The sequence below is a fragment of the Corapipo altera genome, unplaced genomic scaffold (assembly GCF_003945725.1).
Source record: "Corapipo altera isolate COAL_440 unplaced genomic scaffold, ASM394572v1 24, whole genome shotgun sequence".
NCBI classification, from domain to species: Eukaryota; Metazoa; Chordata; class Aves; order Passeriformes; family Pipridae; genus Corapipo; species Corapipo altera.
The window spans coordinates 4,223,915-4,247,161 of NW_020884903.1; the positions used below are offsets into that span (position 1 = coordinate 4,223,915).

General features: G+C 39.0%; 2 protein-coding genes across 3 annotated transcripts; one reads left to right on the top strand and one right to left on the bottom strand.

Annotated features, from left to right (window-relative positions):
• Positions 1-337: 337 nt before the first annotated feature.
• Positions 338-15,261, bottom strand: CEP76 (centrosomal protein 76). Of its 2 annotated transcripts, XM_027650990.1 has the most exons (12): positions 15,154-15,261; positions 13,664-13,819; positions 13,241-13,322; positions 12,646-12,870; positions 11,387-11,572; positions 9,188-9,285; positions 8,397-8,525; positions 5,805-5,996; positions 3,745-3,911; positions 2,536-2,869; positions 1,196-1,413; positions 338-804 (listed from the first exon to the last, which is right to left on the bottom strand). In XM_027650990.1, exons 1-12 carry the CDS (start codon positions 15,214-15,216, stop codon positions 666-668), a joined length of 1,989 nt encoding a protein of 662 aa, XP_027506791.1. In that variant the 5' UTR covers positions 15,217-15,261; the 3' UTR covers positions 338-665. The 2 variants fall into 2 exon arrangements, with proteins under 2 accessions (XP_027506791.1, XP_027506792.1); XM_027650991.1 differs by lacking the exon at positions 338-804 and having other exon boundaries at positions 1,274-1,358.
• A 27-nt stretch (positions 15,262-15,288) lies between these two features.
• On the top strand, positions 15,289-22,487 carry PSMG2 (proteasome assembly chaperone 2). The gene is made up of 7 exons (XM_027650992.1): positions 15,289-15,425; positions 17,038-17,209; positions 18,008-18,066; positions 18,883-19,001; positions 20,226-20,399; positions 21,578-21,698; positions 22,140-22,487. Exons 1-7 carry the CDS (start codon positions 15,357-15,359, stop codon positions 22,230-22,232), a joined length of 807 nt encoding a protein of 268 aa, XP_027506793.1. The 5' UTR covers positions 15,289-15,356; the 3' UTR covers positions 22,233-22,487.
• Positions 22,488-23,247: the final 760 nt, after the last annotated feature.

A 23,247-nucleotide genomic window follows, 5' to 3' on the forward strand; every position in this document is an offset into this window, starting at 1 on the left:
CTATCTCAGAAACTTCCTAAGCTAACATCAGAAAAAAGGCACCACTTCATCTAACCCATCACAGCTACTCACATGTTCAGGTATCCAAGTCTTAATATATATTTTAAAAAATAAAACCATAAATTACTAAATTCATAGATTAACAAGATTACCTGTGTCTGACTGAACTGTTCTCAGAAGCTGAATGTACAAGTTACTGCTGTGTCCAACAGAAGTGCAAATAGATTTTTGTTGTAGAAAGGACATATGCTTAAATGTCAGTATTACTGGGTCTCAGTCACTCACAAAGTATACCACGGAGACTACAGGGAAAGGAGAGGTAGAATGGAGTTGCTTACTCTGCTGAGGTAAACCAGATTTATTTCTAAATGAACTCTCACACCAATTCCGAACTGCAAAAGAGAAGCCAGAATTTTATGCACACATTTTAGTAAACTGACCCACTTTCCTATAATTATGAAAAGTAACTTTTATTGCAAAGAATAATAAATTTTCTTTATAAATACAATCATTACTGTGTACACAATCCCCTTCAATACACACACTGTGGTATTCAAAATCAGTGGCATTTATATAAAATACAGTACTAGTTTTCAATTGCAAAACTTTATACCCACATGCATTATTTTGCAGATCTGAAAAGGTATGAATAATTTCGTGTTTTTTCAAAGGACAGAGCGGTATTTACAAGCAAACATGATCCAAACAGCACATGCAGATTCAGGGTATGTAAACACTCGTACACGAACTGCAAGTCGCACTTGGTCTCCCCTACAACAGATTATTTCTTCACAAAAAGGAGACCTGTATGACAAAAAAAAACAAGAGTAAGATATTATTAAAGCTTTCAATTACATAGTGCAATTTTTTTCCAATATGACTAACACTTAAGTAACAATGAGTGTCATGAGCCTATCATTACAAACAATAATATTATTCTATAGTGCAGGGGCTGTTGCCTTGGAGGAAAACAACACCACCACTGATCGTTTTTAACAAGTACCAAGAAATTAAATTAACTTCTCGTTCTGTAATTTAATCTACGAGAAGTCTATCATCAGTGAACTCACCAATGTAACCTAAAAGCTCTGTAGCCACTACATATACCATACAACTCTTCTTACAGCTCAAACCTAAGGAAATTAACTTTCTTTAAATTTCATTATTTAAAAAAAGTCTTTACATTTAAACTCACCGAAGACACGTAGCAAATGCTCTCCTGCCATTTCTGTGCACAAAATGGATAGGAAACCCTTTGAACGTGTGACCATCAGGTACTGCTCTTCTTATGGCATCTTGAAACTCTTCATTTCCTGCAGAAACACCTGTTGTGCGTTCAAGCTCATAGGCTGCTAATGCTGGTGACAACACGTAGGAGAGCTGGTCATCCCAAACAGTAGAAAGGCCAAGATCCTGTGAGGCAAGTCACAGAATGATGACAACTGTGCAGAAGGAACATTAGGATATGCCTAAGCTTGCCTACTGAGTAGATTCAAATAAATACAAGAATCTTTAATTGGTAGTTAACAGCAGTGAACCCATGAAGCAGTACGATTTGTAGACTGACTCACACACCAAGTGGAAGAATCAAACATGACCAACAAAGTATCATACATTTAGCAAGGAATGAAGTCAGACTACTAGACTAAAACTTCAGGCCAGCAGAGTTGAAGCTAGATGTTTCAGCTACAGTATCTCTGAATGAAATGTAAGAAGATATGCATAAATACACAGAAAAAATATGGAAAAGATCAAGTTCAATTCAACTCACATTTTTTTAATGTCTCTCATAGAAAACCCTTTCTGAAAAAACAGTGCACAACAGCTCCCCAAAACACAAAGGCATGTACATGCACCTTCTTCCTACCAGCCCACAAATGCCAAGAAGTAGAAAAATTTACCATCCATGTATGTATTCAACACCACGAGACTCAATACTCTGATAATTGCTTGCCACCCCAAAGGTTGAGCATTGTGTGGGGAGAAAAACAAAAACAATGCAAAAACCCCACTAAAAACAGACATAAGCTAACAGAGACTTAAAATACCAACACCCTCACATCCAGCACAGAAAAGAGTCATTTCTGGCACATCGCGCCTTGTAAAAGTCCTCGTAAAGGATGAAACTAACTTCCAGAAATATCTCCAATTTTGCAAAGCAATTAGAGTAAGCTGAAAGTCTGCTTTTATCAAGGGACCAAAAACATTTCTGCTGGATAGGCAAAGCCCACTAACAAACACATTAGATTTTCCCAGCGCTTTTACAGACCACTCAAAGGCAGTTTGCAGCCCACACGTGAGGCTACGAATCACCGCTGCAAATAATAAGTATGATGTCTAAGCCAGCTCAGTACAATCTTTCCGAACACTTCCTTCATTTATTTCACTTTTCACATACCACATTTCTGCAAAAGCTGACGGAAAACACATTGCAAAGACACGAGTATGTGAACTAAGAAATGGCTATCCACAACAAGTACACAGGTAACACGCGGACCTTTGTTACTGTGACAGATCAATGACAACCTTTCTTACCTTTCTGTGTTCAGACACCAGTATTCTCAGCTGCAATTCTATCTCGTTGCTTGCTACTGCAGCATCTATCGCAGAAGCACACAGAGGAGGAAAAGGGGGAACTGAAGATGTTGCTCCAGGAGGGCATACGGATTTTATGGCTTCTCCACTCATGGGTTTCCATTTAGATTCATCGTGCAGGTCAAACACACAGACGTCCACGGCGTCAGAGGGCTGACAATTCCCAAAGAAATTCTGGTGGTTGAAGACACAACCTACTGTGCGATAAGGATACAGTGGCTTGGGTTGTTCAACTAGCGGCGGGTCATCAGGGTTGATAGGTCTGTGGATGTACCTAATCAAAAAGATTCAATTTCTTATTAATGCAGCTTATTTCAAGGCAAGGTAAAAGTATTAAGATGGGACAGATATAACCATTTCTCCTTTAAAAATACAAGCCACATATTTTTTTTTCTCCAAAAATAGCATTTATTCGTTTACAGAAAAGTAATTTTCCACATTTTGGAGGTATAATATACAATGAAAAAATAAATAATTTTTGTTCTTTAAATCTAGAAAAATCTGATTCATCCAGCAGATTCTCAACAGCAACTAAATTTTGCAACTATAACAACATATAGTTTCCCCACTAGTCACCACATTTAGAGAAATACATCTTCGAATGCTAATCATAGGATACACAAACAGTGGCAAAGCAGAATTGCTTGTTTTCAGCACTGAATATAACCTGTCCTAGAAGCTTTAGAATACCAAACTATGTGTGCTCCTCTCAAATGACTAAGCAAGAGAAAATCTCAGAAAACTTAAAGAGATTTCTGCAGGGGGAAAGAAAAGTAATGTACCATTGATTTCACTGATGAAATCAAGAGAAAAACAAGGGTTCCTAAACAATCATGTCAGATTTCATCTCCTTTATAAATAATGGCAGCGATAGCATCAATGGCTTTCAGCTGCCATAAGACACAGAATGGTTAGCATACAGTTTTAAAGCCACTGAAAACCATATTACAAACTGTTGAAATATTTCCCCTCACCCTGAACCAGTTATTTTCCCAAGAAAAGCAGTACACAGGAAAAAAGAGTCAGACAAACATCACCTGTATTACACGACAGGGTATAAAGATTAAAAAAAAGAAAAAAGCAACGACAAAAATAGCCCATGCAAACCTCAATTACATTGTTCAGTTTTCTTATTTTCTTTTTACTCACCTATGTCCTGTTAAGCTCTCCCAAAAAGTAATTGTTCCATGAGTTCCACAAGTCATTACCCAAGTGTGAGGGACTCCTTTTGCTTTTGTTCCAACACACACAAAGGCTTCCAATCCAAACCCAAGAAGAAGACTGCACAGAAGGTTAGAATGATCTTCGCAGTCACCCTAGACGGTAAATATTAACAAGCTGTTTTGAGTATCAAGCAGGGATAAAACCTAAAAGAAAGAAAGTGGTGATATTTCTCTAGCAATTGTTGAACAAGTCATGTTTCTCTTCTGTTTATCTAAAGTATGTGTCAGAAGGCAGGATTTTACAGTTTAAACTTGACAAGTTTTAGCTTTCTAAAGTTTAGTTTTAGAATAAATCAGTTTAAAATGTATCTTCTAATGATAGACTATTTATACAGTTTATTCAAATATAGTGTATGATTAATACTGGGAAACATTTCCTACAACTATAAAGACACCTTCAAGTAACCCAAAACGAGAATCTATCGACCCGTGACGACAAAACTGACGTTCTAATTAAATGTAAAAATGTATATCAGGCAAATATCCGAGGCAAGACTAGAAATTACAAAATATTTTCACACAGTTAGGAAATTTACTCACTTAATAAAATGTAATTCTACTGTTATTTCACCACCTTGAATGTGCTGTCAAAGTTGACAAATGAAAACAAAGATAAAACAAGGTTCCCCACAGATCTAACTGTAAACCAGCTGGAAGTCACGTGTAGTTGCCTTTCCCTTCAGTCAGAAAAGCATCTCATAAACACATTACTACCACTGACAATTCTCACAAAACAATTTCCAAATGTAACGTCTAATACTCTTTGTCTCTTAATTTTTTCACAAATGTTAGCTGTAAAGGAAGAACAAAAATTGCTTATGCAATGGAGGCTTCGTAACACAAAGCACAGCATTCAGAAGTAGAAGAGTAAGGCTCTTTAGTTGAGTAACTATTCAGAATATTGAAAATGTAAAATTCAGAGTTCTTAGTTGTATCTTCCACTATCATAGTGCACAAGGGAAATATGCAGAAAAATAGGTTTGAACAAGTCCATAACAAACCTGTGCTATCTTAGTAATGCCGTACCACTTTTCACAAGAAAAGTAATAATGGCCCAGCCTGTGTCTCAGGGGCTAAATTCAGTTATTTTCTATACAGCTTTCTACCTCTGTCTTGAAGAAACACCTGTCTCTGTGCCTCAAACTTGAAGTCCCTATTGTCATACCCATCTGAAAGCCAGTGGGTAGCCAGTGCTGCCTTTATATGGTACTCATGCATCATATGATATTGAGGGACAACAGCCAATGCCTGTTCTGTGGTCTTGGGAGACAGGTCTAAAACCTGTGACACAGCTCTTGCTTCCATGAACACATCTTTTTAATACAAACACATCAGTGACATTATTTTTGAAGGCAGAAAATGAAAATGAAAATGGCAATGAAAAGCACTGACCACCTCAAAGAGGTATTAAAAACGATCACTGTTACTTTTATCCATACAACAGAACTGTAATCCAGAATGACTAACAATTAGTTTCATTTATTACAGTTATATGTAATAAATATAATAAGTATCAGATCAAGAACTAGGCTGAAACTTTAAGTGAAAAGTCCTATTTTGCAAAAAATGGAACGTAAATGCTGTCAGTATATTTTAGCCCATCTCACAAGAAAAAAAAACAACCAGCAAAAGAGACTTTTCCTACTCTTCCTGGATTAGTCAAGAATTCAGTGAATTCTGCATATTAGTCCTCCATGCTAGCAGGGATTCACCGAATAATTCTACGTGTTCTTAGAAATGCAACTGAAGAAAAGCAAACTCACTGCCAGAGATGTCTTGACAAATGGACCCCAACAACAGCAGTGAAGGAAGTCTGTGCCAAAGTCTTCTTGTCTACTATTTAATGTCTGCCTTTATAAAGAACTTAAATTATTGTAACAGAATCCTCCAAATTTTCTTTAATCCATGAATTTGCAGCCTGTTTCAAATTACTGACTTCAGTTAGAATATGATACCTGCTCTGCTGGGTCACACACTTCCACATACCTTGTTTCTGCATAAAAAAGCGAGGAGGGTGCACCACTGCTCTTGCTTGCCACCCCCTCCTCCGATGACGGGAGCTCTCTCATAACCCAGGACACTGACAAAACGTGCTGCCTGCCGAGGCGTGTCCAGCAGCCGGTCTGCTCGGAGGGGTCTAACAAAGGAACACACCGGACGGTTCACTCCATTTTCATCCTGAACACATGTAAAATGGGGTTATTGGCCAGCCACTCAAGTAGGGCAAAGTATTCATCCTAGCTTAGGCTGTATTTTTTTTTTTTTTTGCTATGGGATATACTATCCCTGGAATTAGTATCACTCAAATACCAGCAAGTCACAAAAATACTTCCAGAATTAAGATACAGGACCAATAAGGCAACTTATTTAGAGACATTAATACTTAGATTTTTCTGCTGGCTCTGTCACTCGTAGGGCATTCTGGAATAAATGTTTGAACATAAGGAACAGCACAGGCTGTAATTTATCTTCTTAAATGTGAGGAACTGTTTGTGCTCCACCCACTATCAATTTCCACACTATCATCAAGCACAAAAACAAGCCAAAACAAAACTCCACACACACCAAATCCCACAGCAAACAAACTCCCTCAAAAAGCATTAAAGACTCAGCAGCTGATTCTAGAGTTTAAAAGGTGTCTATTTGCTTCTGAATTTGAATTCCCTACCTCTTGTCATAATAACAAGCAATAAAAACTACTCACAATGAAGTAACTAATATTAGCAATAATACTAAGAACTTCTAAGTCCTTGGAAAAATGAAAAAATAAGATGACTTGAAAAAGGTCTGTTTTATTACATGCTGCAGGCAAATACTATGATTATCAACTACTAAAACCATTTCAAGAAGTATAGAACTCTTCTATTCCTCACTGAGCTAAATTGGTACTTTTATGCTCATCTATTTTAGAAAGGGATCAAAGCCTTTTAAATCTCTGCAGCTTCAGGAAATTAAGGTCTCATATTTTTACTGTAGTCACATATTGTCCCTGTTAAGGTTTTGTAATGCTTTTCCAGCAAGCTGGTGGAAGAAAAGCAGCATTTATTTGAAGCTGACTGGAATCCTGTTGAAAATTATTTCACAGCTTGAAAGCAATAACCACCACCCCCCCCAGCAGGATTCATTTTTTAATACAGTTTCATATATAAGGCCTGTTTCTGCATTACTCATATGAAACTGGATGATAACTAAGTTATCAAACAATTCTAATTTTCTCAGAAATGAGAAAGGCCATTAAGGGCAGTTTTACTAAGTTTTGCTATAGCCAGTGAGAGACTCAAGATAAGCTCTCTATAGGTACTGAACTAGCAAGAGCCTAGTTTCCATCCTATCACAGATTTGTTTCTCTTTATACCCTGCCCTGAAACCCTTAAGCCTTTGTATTGTGTCTGTTTGGAAGGGAGTTAGTTTTCTTCATAGCAGCCCCAATGGTGCTGTGGTTTAGATTTGTGACCAAAACAGTGCTGGCAACACACCAGTGTTTTAGCTGCTGCTGAGCAGTGCTTGCACGGGGTCATGGCCTTCTCTGTTTCTCATTCTGCCACCAAGCAGTTGTAGGTTCAGGGTGGACAAAAGGTTGGGAGGGGACACGGCCAGGACAGCTGACCTGAACTGACCAAAGGGATATTCCTTGCCATATAGTGCCATGTTCAGCAATAAAACTGGGGGGGATGTGGAACAGACTTTTTCTAAACTTGCCCCTGCTTGGAGACTAGCAGGGCATCAGTCTGCTCGTGGGAGGTGGTGAGTGACTGTCTTACTGTTTTCCTATTCTTCCTTTCTTTCCTTCAATTATTAAACCACCTTTATGAATTTTTGCTTGCTTTTGCCCTTTTTATTCTCTCCTCCAGCCCATGGGGTGGAGTGAGAGAGTGACTGAGTGGGAGCACATCTGCTGGCTTGGATTTGGAAGTTCACATCACTACTGAAAACTACGGGAGTTGTTGCTTCACTGAAGGGAAAGAGGAGGCACAGATTGCTTCAGGACACTACTCCGAGATAAGAAGTTAACGGTGCATTAACTCTGCTAGGAACATGGCTACCACACAAGGATCGTACCACTCCTTATACTGAGGGATAATTGCCAAGGAGCCACTCTCACAGTAATTTATTAGACTGCAATAATTTTGACTGCAGCTATTGTGTGACATTAACCAGACAGACTGCTTTACAGACCACACAAAGCTCAAATATTGTGTGGATCTGCTCAAATAGATCTAGTAAGTCTATTTCTTATAACTGTTTCATCTGGAATAAAATTTATCTGGAATAGTTTGCACAGATCACTCAACTTTCTACTATTTGTGAACATTCAAGGAAAAGACTAAACAGGTTTTTTCACTCACACATTAGAGGTAGTTGGAGCAACCCTTCTGTCTGCATCGTGCTATTGAGCTTCAGTACACAAACAGAAGTTCAATCCTTACAAACTCAATTTTTCGACACACCACATGTAGTTCTGTAGTGAATGTAACCATATCATAAATCTATTCAGATTCTACATACACGTAAAGCTCAAAATAAAATAAAAAAGGACAACTTAGAGAAAGGAGTGGTCTATTTGTAAAATTTACAAACCTGGGCAAAAATCTTTACTAGCCTTACGTTGTGTGTAGGCCTAATCTGCAGGTATTCTCTCCACCACTGCTTAGCATATACAAGAAATAAACGTTCTTTTTCTGCTGTTTTCTGACGTTCCAAAGTGAACTGCAGGTAAGAAAAACAAAACCAAACCTACACATAATAATTCCAAACAGGAAAAAAATCCCCAACCCATAATCAATAAGTACCTTAACACTACCTCTGGCATATGTAAAATAAAGCTTAATATTTTAAGTTTGCCATGCAAGTTCTGCATATTTTTAAAAGGAAATCCAATTAAGAAAAACCTTAAGTTACATTTCTTGATTGTAAGCTCTTATATTAAGCTTGACTGAAGTAGTGTTCATCTCAAGTGATGTGTTTCTGTACAGAGGGATTGCTCAGATTTTGTTGTGCAGAAGAATATCTGCATGCACCTTCAGACCAACATTTATGGGTTTTCCAAGCAGAATAGCTGACTTGAAATTATTGTTTCACATGGGAAAGGGAGCAAGAAACATACTACCTGAAGAAAATTAGGTATATTGCATCTTTCTTTTTTTCTCCTTAGTTTTGATACAAGTAATTAGAAAAACTACAAAAGTAATACTTTGAATAATGTTCAGTATACACAAAGTAGCTTTAAAAAGCAATTATATCTAAATTTAACAGGAAAGAAAAGTATCAAATAATAAAAAATCAACAGCTTTCAGCATCTATAATTCTATACTGAGCTTCCCCTCCTCCCCCAAAAAAAGAATAAGTTAGCCCTCCCAGAACTTACTTACTTGAGTACTTGTTATTTCTGAAGACAGCATCTTATTTAGCTGTGGATACATTTCCAGTCTGATGTTTAAAACACCAACAGAAACGTTTGATTCTGTTCCTTTGAACCAAAAAATAAATTTTCATCAGTTCTCTCATATTCAATTTACTTATATTATTTCAGCCAGGCAGGGGCAAACAACTAAAATAAATGTTAGACATACAATCATAAAAAGTAATTAAACTTATTTCAACATCGGCAAAATAAGAATCCTTATTTAAATTTCAAACTCAAATGAGGCTGTATGAGAGCATAATCTGACAAAAAAAGCACAGATGTATAGATCCAAGATAATTATGTAAGGCCCTATTTGCAGCCAGTACTGGGATGTATGAGACAAATGGTGTTCTAGAAATGTTTAGAACAGGCATCTAAAATCGAATTGGAGAGTAATACACACTGTTAACATACCTATTCCTACTGATTACACAGGCAGCTCAAATTTAAGTAGTTGGAAATAAGTCAAATTCATCTTCCCCAAGATACAGTTCATTATAAAGGACCCCAACTGCCATACCAAGAGATTATTCAACATAAAAAAACTCCCCAAAACAACCAACAAATGAACCAGAAATCCCCCCGAACTTAATGCTCTTGCCTAATGCCAAAAATTTAGAATTACATGAACAATCAGAAGCATTACAAAATGGATTATAGATGGGATTATAGGCAATACAAGCAATAGAAGCCTCACATAACAGTTTATCTATTTATCCGAAATGGCAGCGTGCTTTGATGTTCTTGATGCATTTTGTACAATGACAAGACTTTACAAGAGGAGAGAAAGCACTGTATTTACTGAACTGATGCTCTACTACTTCAAAAAATGCTAATAAGAAACAGATTTAACTTGCTCCATTATGTGCTATGCATTTCCAAATCATTATAAAAAAAATATCACAGAATGGCCTGGGTTGGAAAGGACCTCAAAAGATTATCGAGTCCCAACTCCCCCGCTGGGGACCAGGTTGCTCAAAGCTCCATCCAGCTTGGCCTTAAACACTTCCAGGGATGGGGCATCCACAGCTTCTCTGGGCAACCTGTTCCAGTGCCTCACCAGCCTCACAGTAAAGAATTTTTTCCTAATATCTAATCTAAAGCCACTCTCAGTTTGAATCCATTTCCCCTTTCCCTGTCACTCCATGCTCTTGTAAAAAGTCTCTCTCCAACTTTCTTGTAGGCTTCCTTCAGGTACTGGAAAGCTACTATAGGTCCCCCAAGCCTTCTACTGCTCCAGGCTGAACAATCCCAATTCTCTCAGCCTTTCCTCATAGGAGAAGCTAACAAACATAGTAGCAAATAAGATTACTAGATATGTATGGGCTGGATAAAACACGGCAACAAATCAAATGCTCTCTAAAAAGAATGCAGGGAATAGTGATAACAATCAGGAATAATTTAGATAGTATATCCAATCTTCAGAATATTTTCAAGGTATAATTCAACCTCTTTTGAAACTATCAAGAACTGCTCAGCTACCTAAGAGGAAGAGAAAGTGGGATAAAGAGTAGTCAAATGACTCAGTAGCTGTTAGTAAACTATGGGACAGCTACCCCTTAGGAAGTGATGGAAGATCTACTCTTTATTCGCTAAATCATAATATCCTAAAAAGTTAAGTTGGAACTCCTGAAAAGGGGAGTGGGGACACGTGATACACAAAAATACACATGTATATTAACTGCTAAGCACCTTATCAAAGCCATTCAACCCTTCCATCAGAAAACATGCTTTCAGCAACAGGAATAAATGGGATCAGAGCAGAGACCCCTTTCTCTAGAACTTGCTGGTTTTCTATGAAAGGCACACAAGCCGGATTTTACTCTGCAGTGCACCAGTCAGATATATATTTCTGAAGATGAACTGCTGCTTTTTTGTTTGGCTGGTTTGTTTCTGAAACCTTATCCAGGTTGTGCAGATAATAAGCAGTGCGAGTTCCAAGACATTGGGATCAACATTACACAGGATCTGGAATATTCATTTTTAGCAGCTTGGTAACAAAAAACCCCTGACTATTAAATTTTCTAGACATTTTCTAAGGATACTATACACTCATACTTATGAATTAAACTAAAATTGAACCAGATAAAAAATATTGCTTTAAGCTTACAACCAAGCTCAGCACCCAAGATTTTCAGTGATCGTGTTTATTATTTACCCTTACCTACACCCAGGAGTTCAACAGCAATATTTGTTATGCCGTTCTCTGCAGCCAAGACAGATCGCCATTCCAAGAAATAGGATGCTACTAGTGTGGTCTCACCAAATGTGTCTGTTTTGATCAGAACCATATGCACTGGATCACATATAGACAACATAGTAGTTGCATCCACCATTTTACTTCCATCACCTGCCATTATTAAACCAAAATAAGACCGCAAAAATATTATAATCCCAAATTAAGTCCTCAAAATTAAAAAAAAAAAGGCAATAAAATGCAATTTATGCAATGAATATAAAGAAAAATCTTGAGTCCAGACACGTAAGCAATGATCCCATCTTAAAACCAAACCAAGCTTAGGACAGAGCTACAGAGAGATCACAGTTAATTTACAGAGGAGATAAAAAGTTTCTTGTAGTTGAGTATTCCAATGTGCCAGTTCAGTTACACAAAAAAATTAAAACAGAATTAGCATTTAAGAAAATAAAGACTATTAAAGCACCTCTAAGTAAAAGCAACTGAAAAATATTCTTTAAGTTGGAGTGTCATGTCAACTTAATAAATATTAGTATTTAGGAAAAACTTGCTCTCTAGTTAAGCTTGACTCTGTGATATAAACTGCTCCGTGACCAGCAGAATTAACTAAATCTGATTTTCGTTGAATTTACTGTCTTCTCCAAGCTCAGCTGCAATAACTCTGGCTTTCTCTCTGTTCCATGATATTCCATAAGGCACCGTACAGTTCTACAGGATTCAGAAAACATCCACAAATCTTTTCATAACCGACTTAGCTCATTTCATGTTCCCTGGGTACCAACAGAAGAACAATAATACAGGCTGTGAATGACTGACTCTTCTTCAGGTGCTTGCCAGCTGGGAGGCAAATTGAACTCACACTGAAGCTTTTCCTTCCACGTGTCAACAAACTTGTATTTTTCTTCTTCACTCTTCAGCACAAAGTTCACAAAAACCACAGCCACCTTAGTATCTCTTACATCTGTGAGACTATCACCTCACCGTTGATTACAGATAAAGTTGGTCAAATTCAAGTCATTTTAGAGCAGAAAAGAAGGAAAAGAGGCAAGAGCAGAGAAAGATCTATCTACAAGTGGCATAGCCCAATACAATAATCAGTTTCCTTAGGAAAACACGATAAAAAACGGGAAGAAAATCCATTAAATAACATCAAACATATTTCACAATAAATCTTAAGTCAGAAAAAATCCCAACAGCATCAGCTTTAAACTCATAATATTCCTTACCTAGGCTTTCCTTGTGTACTTCAAGCAAGAAACCATCATGAAAATCTGGCTCGCAGGCGCAGGGTACAGGTTTAGAACGGAAGCGTTGGTTTCGAAAATGTAAACACAGAGTGAAGGTGGAACAGATTTGGCCAGGCAGAGGCTCTGGTTCCTGAAGATGTTCCAGAAAAGCCTTTCCACCCAAAACCTGAAGGTAAAGATACCTTCGTGTTGGGTCAATGTTTGCTGTAAAGCGTAGCAATAAAAATGAAGAGACTACAAACAGATCTCAGAAAGCTTAAATTGTTAAGTATCGGGTAACTAACAGGAGACCAGGAAACAAAAGAAACATTTTTGAAACAAGTGCTGAGGAGACAATGTTTTTAAAATGTATCAAAGTTATCTTAATATAAAATAAATTAAATCATGAAAAAGTCACATTTAATGCAACACTGATTGTTGCTGCTTACATGAATTTACTTCCTGTGGATAAGCAGGGCAAACATCCACCTTTATGCCAGTTCATACTGGATTACTAATTCAGAGTGCAAAAATCACAGACTTCAAATTCCTCTCAAAACTATGATCCAAACATTTAAATAAACAAGAAACATACTTTTTTTCAGAACTGGTGGTTCTCTGTCAACAAAATGTGTTGATGGTTTTGGAGCTGAAGTCCTCTCCTTTTCATTCACATCCTGGAATTACAATTAAGACTTTTTAAGGAGTCAAGGGATGCAACAGTGCTCTTACCACAGTCTTCTAAAAATTAAAGAACCCTCCATTTCAGCTGAATGCCATTCCTTAAGTATGCTCCCTTTCTAGTACTTGAGGTATAACGAAACTGAACAAATATTTTCAATGCAGTATTATCATTAAACCAATTTCAGCATATGCATTAAGCTTTCCTGCTACTATTATGTCACAAATCAATAAAGCCATTAAAAATCTTCAGAAGTCGCAGATTTCTACTTCGTCGAAACACCACATCAGTAAGAGGAATAAGCAAAAATACTTTCACCCTTCAAAAGCTACTTACAGTTACAAATTTAAGTTCCTTCATAACATCATCAATGATTCCTCGTTGTCTTAAGGCTTTTATCAGATCTTCTGTGGATAGCTGCTGATGCTCAGGTGCGAGCTCTTCACGTATAGTCTCAGCTAGAACTTCTCGTATCCTCCCATGGACATCCATCTGAAAGAAAATTCACTGTATGTTACAAATACAAGCTCTTTACATGGTAGTGGCTATGACTTAACAGTTAAGTCTGTAAGAATTCTCCTGGGAACAGAGAATAACTACACCAAGATATTGCTCTTTTCAGAACTAACCAAATGAACCACTGTGCTACAAAAACAGCCCTTCAGGTAAAAAAAAATCATGAGCATACCAAACCTGAGCATTTTCACTTCTCTTTGACAGCATCCTTTGCGCTGAACTTCCTTCCTCACAAAAAGGTCTGCAAATCCATCCATTATAAAATGGTCGTTGTTCCAATTTCTCATCTCCTTCATAATTCAATCTTAGTAAAATAGTTTCTTATTTTTTAAGGGAAAAAAACCCCACTTCTATATACTTGTAGGTAAGGTACGAAAGTAGTAAATCTCCCTTGCACGCTTCCCCTACACTCAAAGGGAAGTCTGAGAATGTCTGCCCTACATCTGAGCTGTGTAACTTACATGGATCTATAAACCTGTCTCTCACACAGGAAGGATGTTAAGGACACAGATGCTGCGACCTGAAATAGAATCACAGAATGACTTGGGTTGGAAGGGACCTTAAAGATCGTCTACTTCTAATTCCCCCCTGCCACGGACAGGGACACCAGAGTGCTTAGAGCCCCACTTAACCGGCCATAAACACTTCCAGGGATGGGGTATCCACGACTTCTCTGGAAAACCTGTTCGAGTGCCTCATCCACCCTCACAGTGAAGAATTTCTTCCTAATACCTAATCTAAAGCCACTTTCTTTCAGTTTGAATCTATTACCCCTTGTCCTGTCACTACATACCCTTGTAAATAGTCCCTCTCCATCTTTTTTGTAGGTTCCCTTCAGGTCCCGGAAGGCTACTATAAGGTCTCCCCTGAGCCTTCTCTTCTCCAGGCTGAACAATCCGAATTCTCTTAATCTTTCCTCACAGGAGAGTTACTCTATCCTTCTAATCAACTTGGTGGCCCTCCTCTGGACTCGCTCCAAGTACCCCGTTCTGCCGCACGACAGGTGAGGAAATTCACCGCTGTGCCAACAAGCGACAGATAAGTTACAGCATCGGTATTTATTTCCCCGTCAAGACCCTCGCTCAAAAAAAAAGCAACAAGAAAACGACATAACGGTGCCTGGAAACCACCTGCAGAGACCGAAGTTGGGAAAACAAAGCGAGCGCGTCCCGCCGCCGCCTCAGCGGGCGCTGCCGCCACACACGGTGGGTGACAGCGCGGGGCTCCGCGCCGCCGGCTTCGGGAGCCGGCACGGCCCCCCAGGGGACAAGGGAAGTCTCTCCGGCGCCGCACCGCGGAGCCAGCCCCACCTTGAGCAGCTGCTGGTGGATGATCTGCTTCAGCTCCGAGGCTTTCTCCGGCGGCAGCGACATGGCGGAGCCGGCAGGGTAAGCAGCGCCAACCGCCTTCCAAGGGGGGCGGGCAGCGCCGCCACCGCCCCCTGGCGGGGACACACGGGCACGGCGTCCGGGCCCCGCTTCCTTCCTTCCTTCCTCCGCTCTTCCCGGCCGGCATGTTTGTTCCTTGCGACCGCGGCGGGGGTTCCGCCGCCTCCGATTTTAAAGGCTTCACTCTGCTCATGGTGAGTCGCGTTTCTGCTCCGCCCCCGCCCTCGATGGGTTTGAGGGGTGGCTGCCCCGGGTCCTGGCGCTGAGGGCTCCACTCCTGTGAGACGAGACAGGAGGGGCTCGGGTCTCTCCCTGCTCTGCCCGGGCTCATCCCCGGGTACTTGGCTGCGGGGTAAGCGGAGAAGGCTCTGGGCAAGCGGTGTGTGTAATCTGTGGGGTGTTGTGCCGAACAAAGGAGGGTTTGGAGGGCGCCTTCCCAGGGCTGTCTCCAGCAGAGGTTGGCGCGGTCCCTTCCCTTTGGGTCAGCTTCTCCCTCCGCAGAACCCCGGGTTAGCTCCTGTCAAGATGTTACGTGCCGAGCTGCAATAGCTATATACAATTTTAGAGCAATAGCTATATGCCACTGCGCTAAAAATTAATATGCCCTATGTGGTTTTGCAAGATTTGTAGCACCCGTGGGTTGCCACTGCAATAAGAGGTTGTGGGGTTTTTTTCATTTAGGTACGATATATAAATGTTTCCAACGTAAAAAAAAAAATCCTCATTTCTGCTATATTTAAAACTGGGATTAGGATTGTCATAGGAGGTGTTTTTATCCCCTGATGTTATGAGGTCGATCTCAGGTAATGGTACCCGAGGTAACCATGTCTCTGTGAAACGAGAGCTCCAGCACAGGCTGCCATGGGGCAAACCCCATCATTTCTCCTGCCTACATCATTCCTCTCCCTTTCCTGGGTTAGTTAAAAGTAACCTCATCGCTTCCCACCCAGGGCTGCACAGGCTGGGATGACTCTGCAGGCTGCGCGGGAAGTCATTCCCGGTCAGCTGACAAGCGGCAGGAAATGCATCACTGCTGTTTCCTTCGTGTGGGAGTAACAGGGTTTTGGATACCAGCCGGTGTGCAGCGACACCCAAAGTGCTGTCGCGTCCTCCTTCACCTTCTGCCAGCATCAAATTCGGTGTCTCTCCGCAACGGGCAGCAGCAGCAATTCGTAGATTTGCTTATAAATTAGAGGAAAGAAACTGAAAGTTTTAATGTTGTCTTCCTGTAATAGTTTCTTCGGGAGGTCACAAACTCTTGAATTCCTCTTTGTGTGCCATTGCATTGGGTCAGTATATTAGATCAGTATCTGCCCCAGTAGGTGATAACGGCACTGCCTCTGAAATTAATCCAAGCATTTTGGGTTAATTAATTAACCCTTAGCATTTTCATCCTTAAAAAATGAAAAATTACCTACTCTTGTGTATGGGTCAATCTGAGATTTAGAGGTGTAATATATGACATCACTGTTACCATTGGGTGTCACATGAGGTTTGCAAGTCTCACATCAGTTTCTTCAGTGGCTTTTATGTACTGCCTGTCCAAAAAAGGAGGGGAGGGGGTAAGTTTTCAAGCCTATGTTTAAGTTTATTCACAGAAGTGGCCAGGGGTTTTTTTGTGGGACAGGGACCAAATTCTGTATTGATAATCTGCTAAGAAACAAGTCACCTTTGTCAGAGGATGAGCAGCTGCTTTTAGAAATCACGTTTGACCAGAATTGAAGCAATTTTAACTTTCACTGTTTGAAGAGCACCTTGTATCATCTGTAAAACACACTGTAATTTGGTACAATTTTGTTACTTCAGCCAGCAGTGTCCGTGGGAAATGTTGGTCAGCTGGCAGTAGATCTGGTGATTTCCACACTTGACATGACTAAAGTTGGTTACTTCTACACTGATTGCCTGGTGCCAATGGTTGGAAATAACCCATATGCAACAGCAGAGGAAAACTCGACGGAGCTGAGTATAAATGCTGAAGGTGGGTATTGAATGCTGAAGGTATTTACAAGGTGCTTAAGGTGCAAGAACATCACGTTTTCTTTTTTTTTTGTTATTGTTACACTTAGCTGATGTACTTAAATTAAGGTCAGTAATAACAACCGCAGTAACCTACAGGTAAGAATGTATTTACTTTTCACAGAGGAGACTGTACCTGTTGTTATTTTGGAAAACCAATTTGACATGTGGAACTAGTAAGAAATATTGAATTTCAACATTATTGCAGTGCAGCCCAAACTTTTTGTGGTGTTAGTTCAAAGTAACATCAACTCTGCACATACTTAAAATAAACTGTTCAGATGCAAACTGAATTTCTGGTGTAGAAGAATATTTGTCTGCTCTCCTTCCTGTCTTCCTGCCTACATTTGCCTTTTTCCCTATGCAATGTTTTTCCCTCTCCCCCCTACAAATTCATAGTTTCTTTTCCTACATTGATCATTGTATTTAATTCTTTTTATCCTCTTAAATCACAGAAATCTAAGGATAATCTGTCAATCTTTGCAAAGCTGCAAAATCGATTGAGTCATTACCAGTGGCAGATCTTCATATATTTTTCTTCATTTAATCCTTTAAGTTTAGAACAAGTTAAATAAAGGCCAGTGAAGACATTGCACAAAAATACGTATTTTTAACACGTATTGTCACACTTTCCCGTGTGAATTGATAGCTGAAAGGTTTACTACCCTGAGGTTTGTAAATTGGATAAATCTTGATATTTCTAAACCCAGATCTCTTTCTCAGTTTCTTCTTAACAAGACCTAATTATTTCTTCTTGTAGTGTATTCCGTACCTTCAAAGAAACTTGTAGTCCTGCAGATCAGATCACCTTTCATAAAGGTAAGTATGTTCATTGATTGTTCTTACTTCACTATTTGGTTTTAATAGTTCTGCTGGCAAGCAGTTCAAGTGACCTAACGAAATTATTTTTCTACTTCATGCTATAACACCTTCTGCAGTTGATATGATTTTACTGATCTCTGCATTCAGTGACAGCTGAGCTTTTGTTTTGTTTTTCCAAGCCCCAAAACAGCCTGTATGTGGTGGAAGATTTTAGTATAAATATCTTCTTAGTTATTAACAGTCTTGAAAATACAAAATTATCTGGGGTTTGTCTGGGGTGGGGTTTTTTGTTACATTTATTGGTTTTGTGTCTTCTTTGTAATAGCTTAATTTTTTTGTGTCACGCCAATTACTTATTTCATAGCGTTCTGTATTAATTTAAACTGCATTCATTGTGTAAAAAATGAAGAATTTAGAATTACTCATTAACTGGACAGTGGCTGCTATTTAAAATAAGCAGAATACCATGCCAGAAAAATATTTTGTGGTGCAGTTTTTTAGCCGTTGAAATTGTGCTAAAATACTCTGTGATCCTGCCATCCCATCTTACTCTATAGCTTTTTCCATTGGTATTAATGGCACACAAAACAGGTGGCACTGATGTTGTTAACGTGGTCTAAATGATAATTTTTGTCATTCTTCGTGCAGTTTTGATGAAGTGAACAACCAGGGCAGTGCTCTGCTTTTTAAAAGTATGTCTGGGACTGAAGACTAAGTGGATATGAAGAAGAATTTACATCACTGCTAAACATTAGATGTAACACCTTATATTACATTTTCCACTTTTTTTTTCCCCTGTGTCTTTGCATAAAGAACAAGTACAGGCCATTCTGTGAAGCCCTGCTTTCTTGGGTGAAAGGCAGCAGATGTGCCAGAGTCGTCGTTCTGTCGAGCAGCCACGCGTACCAGCGTGATGATGAGCAACTTCTGGGGTATGTCTGTGTCTTTAAAAGACCCAATGGATGTTCCTGTTCTTTTGGACTGACGTGTTTCCCTCTGCTGAGTACTTTTGGCAGGGTGCTTTTGCATGGCTGTGTGCATAGGTCATGAAATGCTTAGTATACTATTAAAATTTGATGTTATACAGGATTATTTTATGCAGGTCTCTGAACTTTAAAATTACTGATCAAATAACAAGCTGTAAGCAAATTGCACTTGGCCTGCACTGTCAGGCAACAGAGCCTCAGTTCTAACTTCTTGTGGCTGCAAGCAGTGTCAGGCATCAACTGCTGACATACAGGTCACAAATTAGATTTTTAACAGTTGATTACAGTATTGGTTAGTTTCTTACCTCTTCATCATCATTCTGCGTTTTGAAGGTTTTCTTTAATACAGTAAGTCGTCATTTTATTTTTTTTTAATAGGAAGTAATCAGTTATTATTTGTTGGGAAGCAACAGACTGTATGTATTTTTTTAGATATTACCCATTTAAAACCCAAGCATTTCTCACTTATCAAGGGCATCATAACTGGTGACTTAAGAGAAAACAAATAAAATTAGCATTTTTGCAAAAGACCAGTTGTTATCCTCAGGCTGTATAAATGTGTAGGCCCCTAAGGGAGGTTTAGGTCTGTTGTGTCCCAGAAGTAGTGGTAGTTGCATACAATTGCAGGATGGCCAGCTAACATGGAATGAAATGAGAGGGACTGATGGTTATTTGATGAGGTCTAAGTCATACATTGTGGTGATTTAACCCCCCTCACTTCCCTCAGCACCACAGGATAACTCCCTTATCGCTGATTTACTAGTGTGAGCTTATTAAAAATGCTATATCATGGTAAAGTCCAAGCTTACCCAGACTTGAAATTAATCACCTCCTATCTGAAGGAAGAGAAAGCACATTTTATTTGTAAATAATTTTAACAACCATAAGCAGTTCTCCTGTGTATGTGCTTGTGTATTTGGTACTTGCCAGTTATTTGAGCCCCTAAAAAGTGGGTACCACCTTAGTTCTATTTGTGGCAGAAAGTTGAGTAGTTTGCACTGTTTTGAGACCACAGACTTACCTTCTAACTTTGATTTGAGGAGGGAGGGGATGTCAGAGGAATTCTGCAAGTGTGAGGTCCTCAATGCTTGCACCTTCTGTCTGCCACAAGTAATAACTTTGGTAATGTCTTTCCTTGAAAGACTTAATGTGTTCTTGATTTGTTTCTAGGACACCACTGCGCTACCTACTTACACCTGATCTTGAGAAAGCAGTTGGAGGCCTTATGCAGGAGCTAAACTGGAAAGAAATGGAAAAAGTAGCAGCTTACCCTGGAATAAGTGATACAGACAAAGTTCTGCATATTCCTGGAGGTGGCATCACAAAACTGTTGTTTACTGAGAGGTGAGTTGTCTAAAGATAAGCACAGAATGATATCAGTAGTCTTGTTTTTAGTACTCGGGGAAAATTATCTTTTAAACTGGTGTGTTACAGGAAAAGTTCCTCTTTTCATAGAACAGGATTTTATAGAAATAGAACTTTTTCCAGGTGAAGCCCATAATTAGGAGGGGGAGAAAAAATGGGAATTCTGCATCATTTAAGTTAGAATATGATAAAAATATAAGGGAATCAGCTTTACAGTTAAATTCACAATCAATCTGGTATCTGATTTTATAAACCATAATTTGTTAATAGCAGAATTCCTGAACCTGTGATACTTTAACTGAAATGGTTTCCTGTGACAAATGGTTCCATCATCAGTTGAAAAAAAAAAAACAAAATCACAAACAATTCTGAGCACTAAGAATAAGTCAAGATTTCAGGGCCAGCAAACAATTAGATTAAAGGGTTTTGTTGAAAGATATGTGCATCAGAAATTGTGCTGAAAGCATGTCTTGAGTTTTTATATTTTGGATATTAATACTCACTATGGCACTATGTAGTTTTGCAAAAGATATTTCTTTTGTAAGTGTCAAGTGGAAAATTGACTTTTATTTTTAATTATTATTTTAGGCATCTGTCCACACTGTTGCATCCAGCAGCAGCAGAGTTACTAATACCATGCTTACCTATGTACTGACCTCAGTATGGAAACAATATACAAATGTAAAAGAAAAGACCTGCCAGGACTTAAGGGGGAAAAAAATCAAAAATAACAATCTTAATATGTTAATGAAAAAATGAGAGTATTGTGAGTAATGTAGTGATATGCAGCCTGCAAAACTGCTAGTTTAAAATACACAGAAAGGTAAGGAGTGATTCTATCAAAGGATCTGTATAAACGCCCCACCAGCACAAAGATGCAAACTAAGTATGTAAAAGAGGTACTGAGTACTCCTGCAAGACGCAGAATTCCTGCCTTGCAAGTTAAAGAACAAATTCAAGACTAAGAAAAAGGGCATGAAACGTGAAAACGCAATCAAGGAAGTCTGGAGGAAAAAAAATCTGTCTATATATGCATACTTTTTACTTTTTGGATTTGTTTTTTAACAAGCCATATGCAGGTTGTTGTTTCTTTTAATACATAAATATTGTTCTGAATCTAAAAAAGAAATATAAATGCCTGCTCATTTTTGTTACAGCTGTTCAAAGGGAATTCAAATGGCAGTTCTTCTGAAATTTTGCTCAGAAGGGGACAACATTCCTGATGCATTTGTTCTTGTTAACTATCTTAATGAATGGCTCCAGCTGGTTAAAAGTGAAGTAAGTGCTGTTTGATCTATTTTATATATTTTATTAGATATTGACCATGCTTTCATATTTTATATACATTATTCTCATTTTTCCTCAGTACAGAACTTCAAAAATGTTATTCAGATGAATTTTAGAAAAGTTAAATATGTTTAGGCTGGGTTCATTTTGGCTCTTGGTCATCAAGGATACACCAAATTAAATATATATTTTGATTACAATCTCACTGGGAATCTCCCCACCTGGAAAACCGAACCTGAACACCAGTTCTTTCGTTTGACAGGTGCGGGGAAAAATTGGGTGGGGGTTTGATCAAGTTCAATCTTCCAGTGCCCTTCGCTAAAGCAACCCACCATGACACTGAACTTGTACTGCTGCTGGTTATTTTAATACCTGTGCCAGAGATAGAATTACATCATTAGTACTTAAAGAATTATTCCGGTTTTGTTGCAGAGCAACAATTCCACAGATTCTTCTTCTCAGTGGAAGATACCGAGTTCTTGGCGCTTACTTTTTGGCAACGGTCTTCCACCTGCACTCTTCTGATCAATGCTGAACTCTCCTGTGAGTCTCGTGCGTGGTCACAGACATCCCTTGAGGTGGTGATTACATAGCAATTGCCAAGCAACAGCAGCTTGCTTTGTTGTCTGCATAAATGCTTTATTTAAGAAAAATTCCTTTTGCGTGTGTGGGTAGCTGAAGAAATTAAGGTAACTTTCACAAATCGACCAAAGAAATACATTTTGTACAGTTGAGTAACTTTGGTTGAAAGTTTTTTCTAATAAAATATTTTTAATGAAACCTTCTTCTTTAGTGAAGTGTTATTGCCATGGACAAGCCTGTGGTGCTCCTTCTTAAATCAGCTGAGAATCTGAGAGTGATGTGTAGGCATGGATTTTCTTATGAAGATAAAACTCTTCTCTTCCATGTCAACTGGGGATCTTTTTTTCAAAACTTCCTGGTGATGTGAGTGAAGGTCAGAAGTGATCTGGTTTTGCCTTCTTTTCCCAGTGCTGTTACAGTAGATTCAGCTGAGGAGACTTGCAAGCAGTATAACAGGCTGTTCTGGCTTTTGTGGTCTGCTTAGAAACAGAGAATGGCTTGGGTTGGAAGGAATCTTAAATATCATCTAGTTCCAACCCCCCCTGTCTTGGTCACTAGACCAGGTTGCTCCAAGCCCCATCCAACCTGGCCTTCCACAGATGGGACATCCATAACTTCTCTGGGTAACCTGTTCCATTGCTTCATCACTCTCACGGTAATTTCTTCGTAATATCTAATCTAAACCTACTCTCAGTTTAAGGCCATTCCCTCTTGTCCTGTCACTACATGCCCTTGTGAAAAATCCCTCCCCATCTTTCTTGTAGGCTCTCTTTGAGTACTGGAAGGCCGCAAGTAGGTCACGCCTGAGCCTTCCCTTTTCCAGGCTTCTCTTGCACTTCCAGGGGCTGCTGAGATGCTAAAACTACAGCTTTCTAGGTCGATGAGCCTTCTTAGACTGATTTGAACATGAATACAGTGCTCTGAGACATAAAGGAATTGGATAACAGTGCCCTGAGAG